At 42.2% G+C, this 12,155-nt stretch overlaps 1 protein-coding gene across 22 annotated transcripts in view; it reads right to left on the minus strand.

Annotated features, from left to right (window-relative positions):
- The window catches only part of arvcfb (ARVCF delta catenin family member b), a 207,133-nt gene that overhangs the window by 105,313 nt on the left and 89,665 nt on the right, over positions 1-12,155 (minus strand). For 3 of the 22 annotated variants that reach the window (XM_034871073.1, XM_034871072.1, XM_034871065.1), the window contains exon 1: positions 948-1,189. The exons of the other annotated variants lie outside the window; for them this stretch is intronic. In XM_034871073.1, the coding sequence (XP_034726964.1) occupies positions 948-968 (21 nt within the window). In that variant the 5' untranslated portion in view covers positions 969-1,189. Of the gene's footprint in view, positions 1-947; positions 1,190-12,155 lie in introns of those variants that run through there. 22 annotated transcript variants of the gene reach the window in all.

The following is a 12,155-nucleotide window of genomic DNA, read 5'->3' on the forward strand; positions in this document are numbered from 1 at the left end:
CCCAACGGAGGAGAAGTTGACCTTATTCAATCACATTTTCCCCCTCCACTTTCTTTCTTTTTGGATGTCTGTCTCCCTTTTTTGTGCATTTGAGCTCTGCCAAGCTCGGCGGGGAGGAGAGCGTTGTGCTGGTGTAGGCTGCCTGTGGATGCTCTTCAGAAACAGGGAACACTTCCAATGATGTGTGCACATCCTGGTCTGGCGCGCACACGCCCACACGGGCACAGTTCCACACTCACCAGCGCTAACAAAAGCACATTCCTGTGGAATCGGTGCAAATGAAAGACAAAAGAGTTTAATGCCATGTCTCTCTAGGCTGTCCATCCCGGCCTGGGCTCATTCGGAGGCTCGCGGGCGGAGATCAGGGACAAACTTTCGATACTCCGCCGGTTGTCCCATGGTCATACCAGTCCTTCTATATGTGGCACTGACATGTGGAAGCCCATGAATGTGTCAGGGAACTCGTAAGTCACAGCACTGCATTACTGCAAGTGCTGCCCCCCCATCACCATCCCTGGGGGGGACCTACACACACACACACACACACACACACACACACACACACACACACACTAAACATTCCTCATGGTCATGATTATTTACAGCTTGACATGGTCACTAAGTGGTGGAAGTGCATCGTCCTCTCCACTGTATTGCAGTAAGCCCAGCAGCATGTATTTTACACACACACACACACACACACAGACTACACATCCATATTGCACGCTCACACATGCGCGCACACTATCCCCCTGAAGGACAACGATAAATCTGCTCTCGTGTATTAAAATCAGCTACATAAAGACATAAAAGAGTGATGTTCCGGGCTAAAAACGATAGGCAGGCTATGCAACAAAACCCAAACAATTAGGAGAAGGACAAGAGTCGGAGAGGCTGGAGAGACGGGAGAGGAGACAGAGGAGACAGAGGAGACAGAGGAGACTAACCTGTTTCACTTCAGCAGGCATCGTCCAAAATCCCCCCCTTCGTTCCCGAAGCAATTAAAAGCTCCCTGGGAAACGTGTGACAACTATTTCCTGGTGTCGGAAAACTTCTCCTTTCCCTCCTCTCCTCCTCTCGTCTCCTCACGCTTTCCTTGTCTATTTCCGTGGAGTTCTCCCTCTGTGCGCGAGGCAGCAGCTCAGACGCAGGCAGCCATCCTCTGCTCCGCTGCGTCGAGCTACACGCAGTTAGCTAGCGCGATACAGGAAGTGTGGCGCTGGGCCTTTCACAATAAAAGTACGAGTATCGCACATGCTCGCAAAAGACAACTTTACGGATACGTTGCATATCTGCTAAAAAGAAAAAAGAAAGGTTACATTTGAAACAACCAGAGAATATTTTTACGGTTCAAGTTGTAGGTTGACATTATGTTGTTACAAGACAATATTCTTACCTATTTGCTTCAGAACAGATCCCAAATCACTTCAACTAATATTCAGCAATAAGGTAACAGCAAAAAAAGCAACCAATCTAATTACGAATCATAACCGTTGTTAATAGCAGCTAAAACATCTTATGTAACCAAACATACAAAAGTCTGTTGTCAATAAAGGGTTTGTTTTTAGGTAAAAACATATCAGTTTAATACCATCGCACCCACACATTTAGAGATGGGATTTCTTGCAAAACGGTTGGCCCTCACTAAAGAAAGGAGTAAACAAAGTTACCTCCAGAATTTGAAAAATAAAACTATCATGAACTCATCCATCATTGAAACTTTATGTCCAGGTCCTTTTCCAATGACACTGATATAATGTTGGCCATGTGTGAGGCATACAGGTGACTCATCTAAACACCTATAATAAAGTAGAAAGTGTATATAACTATTTCATGACAGTCATTTTTTAATGAATGTGTTTTTTTGCAGTAGGCATTCAACTAACTCAGGAATGTCTAATGGACTAGAAGAGTTTGGATTCTTGACCACACTCACTCTGGCGGGCTTGGATCATTTCCAGCAGAAGCTTGCACTTCTTTTCATAGGGCATGAAAGCAGACTGATGATGCTTTTATTTTGAAAGTAAAATGCGCCCTACATCCAGTGTAACTCTGCCTATCTCAGGCTGGTTGGACACAGTTGAGAACAGGGATCCAGCTTTCTCCTTTGCAGAGATGCTGTATGAATGTATGGAAAGGAGAGAGATGGAGGGCAAAGGCAGCCGGTGCATGTGACGGATCCCCCCCCCCCAACGAAAGCAGGAATCCAAAAATAAGGAAAGGAGCTGAACCGTACAGTTTGCATTTGCACACACGGGCACTCACTCAACACAAAAAAAGTTAGCCAGAGGGAGAACAAAAACCTCAGTGGCTGAGAGAGAGGGGGGAAAAGGAGGTGTGTTATTAGAAAGGAGGGTTCCCAGACAAGCAGCAGGAGCTGGAAGTGTAGCAGCTCCCTCTCTCTCTCTCATTGGGTCTATGTCTGGCATCCTAGTGGGGTGGGACCAGCTCCCTCTATGCACTCCAGCTGCGTCTGTCTGTCAATCCGTCGACCCCTCCCCCTTGTTGGCATTGACAGAGAGAGACGAGAAAAAAGAAGAGGAGGTTGGGGGGGGGGAGTTGGGGCTCACACACAAAACAAAAGTTGGCCCTGGTGAGACGAAGGCACCCAACACTCTGCACATTTTTGCACCCTACACACACCCATGCACACACAGCTCCTTTTCTCCACCTCTTTGTCCCGTTCCTCTCACTGCACTTGATATAAGGGAGGGGTACGTGAAAGAATTCACATTCAAATATCAATGACTGTGCCCAAGACCGACGAGGAATGTTAATCTACTAACATAGATGGAAGCTTAACTGAGGACAACTTTCAGAGACGTCTGGACTTACAGAAGAGAGGAATGACTGGACTTAAAAAAGAAAACAGAGAAAGGAGAAATCCCAAACGGAGGGGAAATGGCTGAGGTTTTGCATTCCACAAGCCTGGTATTTCATCTCCCCGAAAGTTACTGCTCCATTTGTTCTTAATAAAAGACCTGGTCCACCATGCACCCTTAGGCTACATGTACTATTTACATTCAACAACACCATTAAGAACTCATCCAAACATTAGGTCTCCCAAAGGGGTTTAAAAAAAAAAACTTAAAACTTTAACTGTGGTGCATTTCTTTCTCTTATGAGATTTGCAATATCACATTCCATTTAAGCCATTTAAGCACTGAGTGAGTTTTATAACCCTGTTTAAAAATCCATTAAGTGCTTTAGAATACTCATGGGATGATTAGAAAGGAAACATTACTCTTTATTTCCTCTGTAAATGGGTTTTGCCTAGATCCAATTTATAGGTTTATGTTGTGATTATTGTTTTGTAGGAACATTTGCCAAATACCCATGCCATCTAGACTTAAACAAGACAAGAATTCCACTGCCTTTGCTGACATTAGCATTTGGCTCAAAGCACCACTATGCCTAATAAATGCCAATATATTTAGAACTTATGATTTATACTCTTTATTGATCACCTCTGGGGAAAATACAATTTACACTTTGTTGTTATTACACACAGGCCTGAAATACACACACATTGGAGAGATGTCCCTGAGCATCTGAGGGGGGTTTGGTGTTTTGCTCAAGAGCACCTTGGCAGTGCCCAGGAGGTGAACTGGCACCTCTCCAGCCATCAGTCCCCCACCATACTTTGGTCCAAATAGGGACCCTCCGGTTCCCAAGCCAACTCCCTACGGCCTGAGCTACTGCCACCCCCTGTGTTAGCTGGTATATGGGAATGTTCTTCATTGGTTGGTTACTAATTAAAATGTTATCTCACTGTATGATGCCGCTGGATGGGAAGTTTAAGGATCACCAAAGTTATCACAATTCATCATGATGGGCACAGAAAATATCATGCCAATCCATGTGACCGTTCTTTAATAGTCAGGATATTTCACTTAAAACCACCAATGGTAACCTCATTGTGGTACAAGGGACCAGTCTAGACCAGTCTTGAAAATAATGGACCAAGTTTCAGGGTAGATCTTACATTGATATCAAGAGATGAGATTCTGGATATTGTCATACTGTAATATAGAAAAGTGTTGTTTCTTCCTGGTTTATAAGGCGGCATTACAGTAAAGTGATGTCATTTCCTGAACATTGGTCAGATTTATATTTAAATTGACGATTCAGCAGGGGATTCTTTAGGGGCTACATTCTGACCTGTCAATCATGACAGGCTTATCTAACCATGGCGCTGTGTACACTAAAATACATTAAAATAGCCGTGAACTTGTTTTGGAGTGCTTTCGGTGTTTTGATCCTAAACTCTGATCCTCTTGCTGTGTGTTTTCACTTCATCAAAGTTATTTGGAATATTTTGGTCAATGTCAATGGGGGATGTTACTGATGCTACTCTAATTTTTAAATGGTCTGGAACAAAGTTGGGGAACAACCCACTGACTGCCATCCTAAGAACCATGTTATAGCATGGCTTTAAAAAAAATGCTATCATTCTTTTCATGCAACTCACAGAGAAAAAAGTAAAAATAGACAGGACAGGTTGAGGCAAACTTAATATCCCAAAAAGTGTACTCAATATTTTGTTTTAAAAGAATTCCTGGAATGTGTTTAACATCACTGGGTGGTGATACATGCACACGGTCACAAAACAAGCTATATATATTCTCTTAAGTCTAGCCAACCTACACCTGGGACTTGTAAATTAAATGTACAAGGTGTATGAATAATCCAGCAGTTGGAATCAAAGCTCCTGAAGTCAGCTTTCCTCTGTCAGGGAGTATGCGTGAAACAGATGGTAAAGAGGTTCATGTTCAGCAACAAGGTGTGCTTTGACAGCCAGACACCTCCAATGAAGCTGCATCTGTTAAAATCATGTTCTTCACCTTCAAGATGCCAGATGCATATAGAAAAACAGAGAGAGAGAGAGAGAGAGAGAGAGAGAGAGAGAGAGAGATGGAGGAGCAAAAGCAGCTACAAAAAGTAGAGTGTAGGCAGGAGCGGCAAGTGTGAAAATATATATGGCATTTCATTACAAAAAAATTATGTTATCATAATCTTCAGTTTCAAAGGAGCCTTTAATGGCGTCTCATTTTGAGAAGTACTTCAAACCTTTTTCCACTCTGTCCAAGAATACATTTCTTGGGAAACCCTAATTTACCTCCTTCAACCTTTAATACGTTCAACCAAATATTCCATCATACATAAAGCAGGTCCACAAAAAAAAAAAATTGATTTTAAAGATAATACTGACTGAGCTGCTCTAAGTTCCTTAAGCCAATCAGTGCATAATGTCGGGGCCCTGCCGAACCCATAATGTATGTGTGAGAATCTACAGGGCCAAGGTGATCTAATCAGGCTAACTGCTGTTATTCCAACAATGGCACAGCTTTAAAAAAAATCCCTTATCTGGCGACTCTTACTATCTATACTAAAGTGGCTACTCAGCGATGCAGAGGATTAGAGTCCAATCTCTTGGGGCTTTTGTCTTGCAAAAAGGCAATTTTCCCTTCATTTAGGGAAATAAAGCTCTGTTTAAATGACATCACTTTAAATGAAAAGGTTCTATTTTCTGTTTTTTATGTCACAATACTGTAATTGCACAGCAAGATTTTTTAATATAACTGTAACTGGATTATGCTTTTCCGAGTTTTTCATCTTGTCATGCGTTATTGGGACGCTGAATGAAGCACGAGCAACAGAATCAGTCTGGGTCTGACATGCAGTTAAATCATCAACTTTTACACCATTTCAGTTGAACATACCCTCTGGATTTATAACAGAGTCTTTCTATTGGTTGTTCTAAAAGTAAATCTTTTAGTTTTTAAAGTTACATTTTTCTATATGCCTGAGATTATGTTTTAACTCTGGCTCATGATACACAGTTTCTTGGCACGTTTGCAAACCTCTGCATCAGACAATCAGCTTCTTTCTGTTAGTTTGTGTTATTGGAAATTAATAGATAAAGAAAAAAGTGACTAACAACAGCTGCATTTGTAATTGCGATTCAACTAAAGCCATATGCCATTATTCTAACACGTCTTCATTCCTAAATGACAGAATAGGTTGATCATTAACGACATACGTACAGTATATGACCGTTCTATTACTGTTGAACAGTGGCCGTTTTTAAACATGACGAGGCATTAAAATGAGTCACGTAAAACTAGTAAGATAAGGTCGGAACGTGACGTCATGGATAATAATACTTGTTTGTCTGGGTTTCCCTAACCCTTGAAAACTTATTTTATACAATGTAGTCTAATCTAAGACTTTGTACGTTTCATATTGTTGTACATTTCATATTGTTCACATGTAACTTACTAATAAAGTTTTGCATATCTGCAACAAAGTCTCTCCTGATTTAAACGTCATTGCGTCAGACTAAGGTTTGAAAACTTGGTAATTTCAAAAAGTGACAGTTGACTTACAGTTTCACGTGGGACATGAATCACGGACTCCTGAGTGAAAGCCGTGTGTGTGTTTGACCCATCCACCAGCCCATACCTGATTCCTCACGTGTAATTTGGCGCCTTTATACTTTGTCCCTTCGAGATAATCACTAAAGCTACAACAGGTCGCCGCCTAACAAGAAACGTAATTATGGGTCGTTACGAGCAGCTTGCACATACAGTACATCCTTTACGGCTGTTTTCTGTGTGAGGACGCTCTGCATTATTCAGCACATAATGATGAGCTTGAATGAGGCACTTGGAGAAAGAGCCTGTCGAGAGCAGTGGCCGTCTTTTCACACATTCCAGCGGTATCACCATCACCCTCTATACAACGAGAATCACTCTCAGGCACTCCATGTGACACAGTTCCCATACCAAGCCCCATTATCCTTTTTAAATGCGCCAAAATATGAAGAGGGCCCCACAGCCTGGCTTCACTTTAAGACAGATTACAGGATTTTTTGACAAATGTGTGTGCAACTCTGAAACCAAACAATTCCAGAATCGGTGATGTTTAATCTTTTTATAGTCTGTCCAGCAGTGAAATGTGCCTCAGCCCGAGGCAGTGGCCGAGCTCATTTAGTTAGTGAGAGTGCAAAGTCAACGGATGTATGTGTGGCTCTGACTTAACTGCTATCAATCGTGTTATACTGCCTACTGTTGCTGCACATACCGTACCTCTGTTGCAAAGAATTCACATGCTGGTAATCCCTCCAATGCTCACAGGTGGAAGAGTGAGGATTTACTGAAGGTAGCTCATACCAAAAGGCTTCCTTCTGTTAGCATTAAATCAAACTAGGAACTTAGTTTTTAGGATAGTTTCAGGTAAAGTACCCAGCTGAGAGTTACTGCATGGCTGCTCCTTCTGAGTAGATTCATAGACTACTTAGTTTGTTGACTTGTTCAGACTAGTTGATTTGTCTGCTTTAGCTATATTTCTTAAATGTAGAGTTTATGCTTTCCAGGAAAATTAGATCCCAAGTCCAGTTGACATGTGGGCATGTATTTGCTGATCGACAATAATACAAGAGGCACAGTTTTGCGGTTTATACTGTGGAGAGCAGAGCTCATACTCTTTGATGTGCTCTCCTAACAGACCAATATTCACGTTGCATTAGCCTTTATTAAAGAATACACTGGGGTGAAATTGAAAAGAAACGTTCACTTAACGTAGTCTCGAGGAATGTTCTGTCCAGTACAGTGTGAATTTACTCCTGCACAACCACAACAACGCTCAGTGCTGCTACTGTTCTTTGTTTAATGAACGTTTTATATGCTTGTAAGTCATGTTGTAAAATTGTCATACCAGTATGTTAAACACATGAGGATAATTAAATCAAGGCTTTGAAGAACACCTCCAGCCAGCCTTACTTAAAAGTTCTAAGACTGTTTTAGATTTAGTTCTTTCCAGTTGAAAGGGGTCAGCATCCAGCCTTGTTTAATTATCCTGGAGGACACTGGGAAGGGTGAGGTCGCATTCCAAAGGTGGCACCGGGGTCCTCTTAAGGTAAGCAGCTTTATTTTAAACACATGGGCTACACTTTACTCTCTGAACCTAACTACCAAGCCCAACAGTCTACTCAGACTACCACGGTCATCTTCAAGTCCCAGAAACTGAGGCCGTTCCCCTCGAAGATATTGAGTCGGTCTGTTCCCCTATGAGAGCACACAGAGAGTGTGTCTGGTAAAACATATGAGAGCAGAGTTCAGATACCCCTCTTAGTGCTTTTATTAAGCATAATGGTTTAATGGATTGTGATCAAATGGCAGGGAGGTGCACCAGGACAGGCATTAAGTCTACCAGCTGGTTTGAAAGATGAAGGTTTGAGCTGCCCCAGAGGAATATAAATAGCCCCGCAGTACAAAAGGCTTTTCTGCTGCTTCCCCTTCAAACCTCTTTCTCCCCGCTCGTCTCAACAAGGAAAACATGCGCAACCCTAACCTTAAAAGTAAAAGTTCCTGTCCCCCCATGTCAGTGCCTGTACTGAGATGAGACCCAGAAAGGACTTACTCCCTACCGTGAGTAGTTAGCAGTGTGATTCATGGGCCATCGCCTCAAACTCGCCCGCTAATGTTGAAGTGGAGTGAATAAAAGATAACATATGGCAGGGTCTGCTTAAGCCAACGTAGTGGAAAGAAGTGGTTTATGCTTCTTAAAGCTTTGTTAATGGCTCAAACGTGAAAAGAGGTTGGAAACAACTTTTTAAAAATGTGAGCAGAAGTATTTGCAGCTCAAGAATGTCAAATTAAGTAGGGGTGTGCCCTAAAGCTGCTGTCTGTATCCACATCTATTTTTGGATTCACCCTAGCTCAGATAATTGTCGACACCAAGTATTTGGAAATCTTCTACGGCTACATTTTAAATTTTGGGTTTAATATTTGTTTAGCTGATTGAGCCATGTTGCATAATTTTAAAGAAAGAAGACCGTAAAGTTGGTTTGAAGTGTCTCCTGTTTCCGTTGCTGCCTGTACAGTTTCCTGTCAAATGCACCTTACATTCAATGTCTGGTCAATGGCTTCAAAACCAGGATTACTTTTAATTAATGCTTTTAGTTGAACGCGTTATTAACGACATTAATACAAACCCATTTTAACGGCGTGAATTTTTTAATCATAAGATTAACGTTCTTTTTGGCCCAGCAAACTTTGTAGTTTTCTGCAGGCTGCTCCATGAAAATAAAATAAGAAAGTAAAAGAAAGTAGTGTAGGAAGAGGGTACTGGGACAGTCTGGCATTCAAATATAAACAAAGGAGGCACTTTCACACCAAGGTAATTAGGGTGTTTATGGGAGGAGAGAAGGTTCCTGATGGAACAGTGAGGGTACAAGACAGGGGAAGATGGAGGAGGGAGGGGGTAAACTAAGGCTCATTGTTAGGCAGGTGATTTACGAGGGTACAGGGGCTCCGGGCCCTGCCAGTGGAAGGATACATCATGCGTTGCTATAGCCCCTTTAGCCCTTTGTTTCCATTGTGCCTGGACAGGGCTGGGGGGGGGTGATGTGGGGACGTAGGTGGGTGGAGGGCGGCTGCAGCGATTGTTGGTATAGTGTTGTTGTGCCATCGCAGGGCCAGGGCCTGTACATCTTCACCACAGACAGCAGCACAGATCAAAGGCTGCACTGTTCCCTCTCTCTAAAGCTCACAAGCCTTTGAAAACTTCCCAGAACATTTGCACAAAGGGATGATATGCCTCTGCAATGCTAGGGGCCTTCTGAATATAGCATCTGAATACCAAACACCAACATTTAATGATACCCACAGAAAGAGCAAATTATCCAGAGTTTGCGTTTCAATGCAGCCGGGTTACTGTATGCACCACTAGGTGAGATCTGTGCGCGTGCAGCACAGTGGCAGTGGGAAGAAAGACGAGTTATCTGGTGGATATGAAATGAGGTCACCTTCTCTCTTAGCTCCAAATAGACTTGGTTGTGTGAGTTCTGTCTGCCTTTCTCCACACTGTCAGCATAGAACTGTCAGCATGCACCACTTGACCTTTCAGAGCCTCGGCGATAACCCTCCTTCAGGCAAAAATCAATTACCACAGGCAAACGCAAAATCAAATAAAGAAAGGGTATGATCTTAGCATGTGAGGAGTCACATGTTGGGGCTGTCTGTGGATGCAGATTGAAAGGCACCTCGGTCCGTGTCACTGAATCTCTACTGATAATTCCATCAGGAAAGCTAATGGGGATCTGACAGCTTTGTTCTGATGTTCCTCACAGTAGGGCAAAGCCTAACCACTCTGATTATCTTCCTTGGCTGCAATTCATAATGTGAAATATTAAAGTGAATGAGGAGAAGAATTCACTTAGTAAGGTCTCGGAAAGTAGGCCACTGCTGTTTACACAAACCTCCTAATACAATGGTCAAATTGGCATGTTGTGACCTACCTTTTATACCCTGTGTTATCATCACACAGGGCCCACACGTTGAACCCCAATATTCTGTAATCCAATTCAGTTATGTGCACTCAGGCTAAGCAAGGTGACCTGTGTTAACATCAGAGGGAAAAGTGTTTGTGGTAGGCAAAGAAAACATGAAAGTCTGGAAAAACGTTTAATTTAATCTCAAATTCTCTTTATGGTTCAACAACACCAAGTTCACAAAAGCCGCTTGGCTGTAGCGGATTTATGAAGATGTGCTTAGGCAAAGTAATATATATACATATAGAGCTGGGCAATATATTGATATTACACCAATTTCATTATATGAGACTACATATTGCCTAAGATCTTGGATATTGTTTCATTGTAATAAGGAATAATGGTCATCTTCCTGGTTTTAAAGGCTGCATCACAGTAAGTGATGTCATTTTCTGAACCTTTCAGACTGTTGTAACTGTTCTATTATTTGTCTTTACCCACTTAGTCATTATATCCACATCAGTGATGATTATTCATCAAAAATCTCATTGTGTACATATTTTGTGAAAGCACCAATAGTCAACACTACAATATTGTTGCCGTATCGATATCGAGGTATTTGGTAAAAATTATCGTGATATTTGATTTTCTCCACATCGCCATCCCCTACTTTAAGGTAAAAATGCCCCAAATGCCATCATGTTGACATTTAGCAGGTAATGTTCACCCTTTCCATCATTTCAGTTTGCTTTGCTAGCATACTAACATTTGTTAATAATCACTAAACACAATGTATAGCTGAGGCTGAGGTGAATGTCATGTGCAGGTATTTTTGGACAAATCCAAATATTGACCTGAAAAACTAAAATGTCATCCCCTTGGTGGTGTTAAAGGAACATCAGGGATCACCAAGGTCAGTAGAGGTCATGCCCCTTGGACCATGAATGTGTCCAAAACATGTCATGGCCATCAATCCAACATATCCGGAGATTCATTATATTTCAAAATTCAGTTGGGACCAAAGTGGTCGACTGTCCAACCAACCAACCAACCAAACTGCCATCTAAAGAGCTGCTAGATTGGCTAAAAACTAGTCCCTATTAAGGACCATTTTTATGTTCACATGAACATTAGCCAGAAGATTTGTCACCAAAACCACCACTTCGAAAGGCTACAAATATTCTTGACTTTAAATTTACAGAGGAAATGACTGCTATATTTCCATATAACACAGTCACACCATCAATGTGTGATTTATTGGAGTGATTTGGCTGCACTCCAGGGCCATGCCTCACTCCACATCCAGGCTGTACCGGACAGAAGAGCCTGCAGTCTGAAACTCAACAAACTGAAGGTGGGGGCTTGATGAAAAAAGCACGTAGCCTTTCGAGTTTCAGAGCACAGTTTGAAGTGACAAGTCATACAGTGCTGTGCCGATGATCCGCGTGAAATAATCTGCACCCATCTCTGTGAACTAAAGACACATTTTCCTATGTTTGTTAGCTACCCCCCGGGCCTGCTCTCTCTCTCTCTCTCTCTCTCTCTCTCCTTAAAACACTGCCAATACTGATCAAAATGATGAGGGCAGATTAAAGTGCTATTTGCACGCTGTTGTTTGGACCCAATCTGTTCTGAAATGATTTAGATCAGTGGATTATCACTCATTAGGCGTCTGTTTGAATCTGATTACATTTATCAGACTTGGTATCTTTTTCTTTTCTGACCCTTATTGAGTCTGGCCCTGTGGTTGTGATATTGAATCCTTAGTTACTGATCCGTGATCCACTTTAATCCATCATGCACCATGGGGAGTGTGTGTTTGTGTGTGTGTGTGTGTGTGTGTGTGTGTGTGTGTGTGTGTGTGTGTGTGTGTGGCGGG

This window comes from Etheostoma cragini, chromosome 5, assembly GCF_013103735.1.
Source record: "Etheostoma cragini isolate CJK2018 chromosome 5, CSU_Ecrag_1.0, whole genome shotgun sequence".
Classification (NCBI taxonomy): domain Eukaryota; kingdom Metazoa; phylum Chordata; class Actinopteri; order Perciformes; family Percidae; genus Etheostoma; species Etheostoma cragini.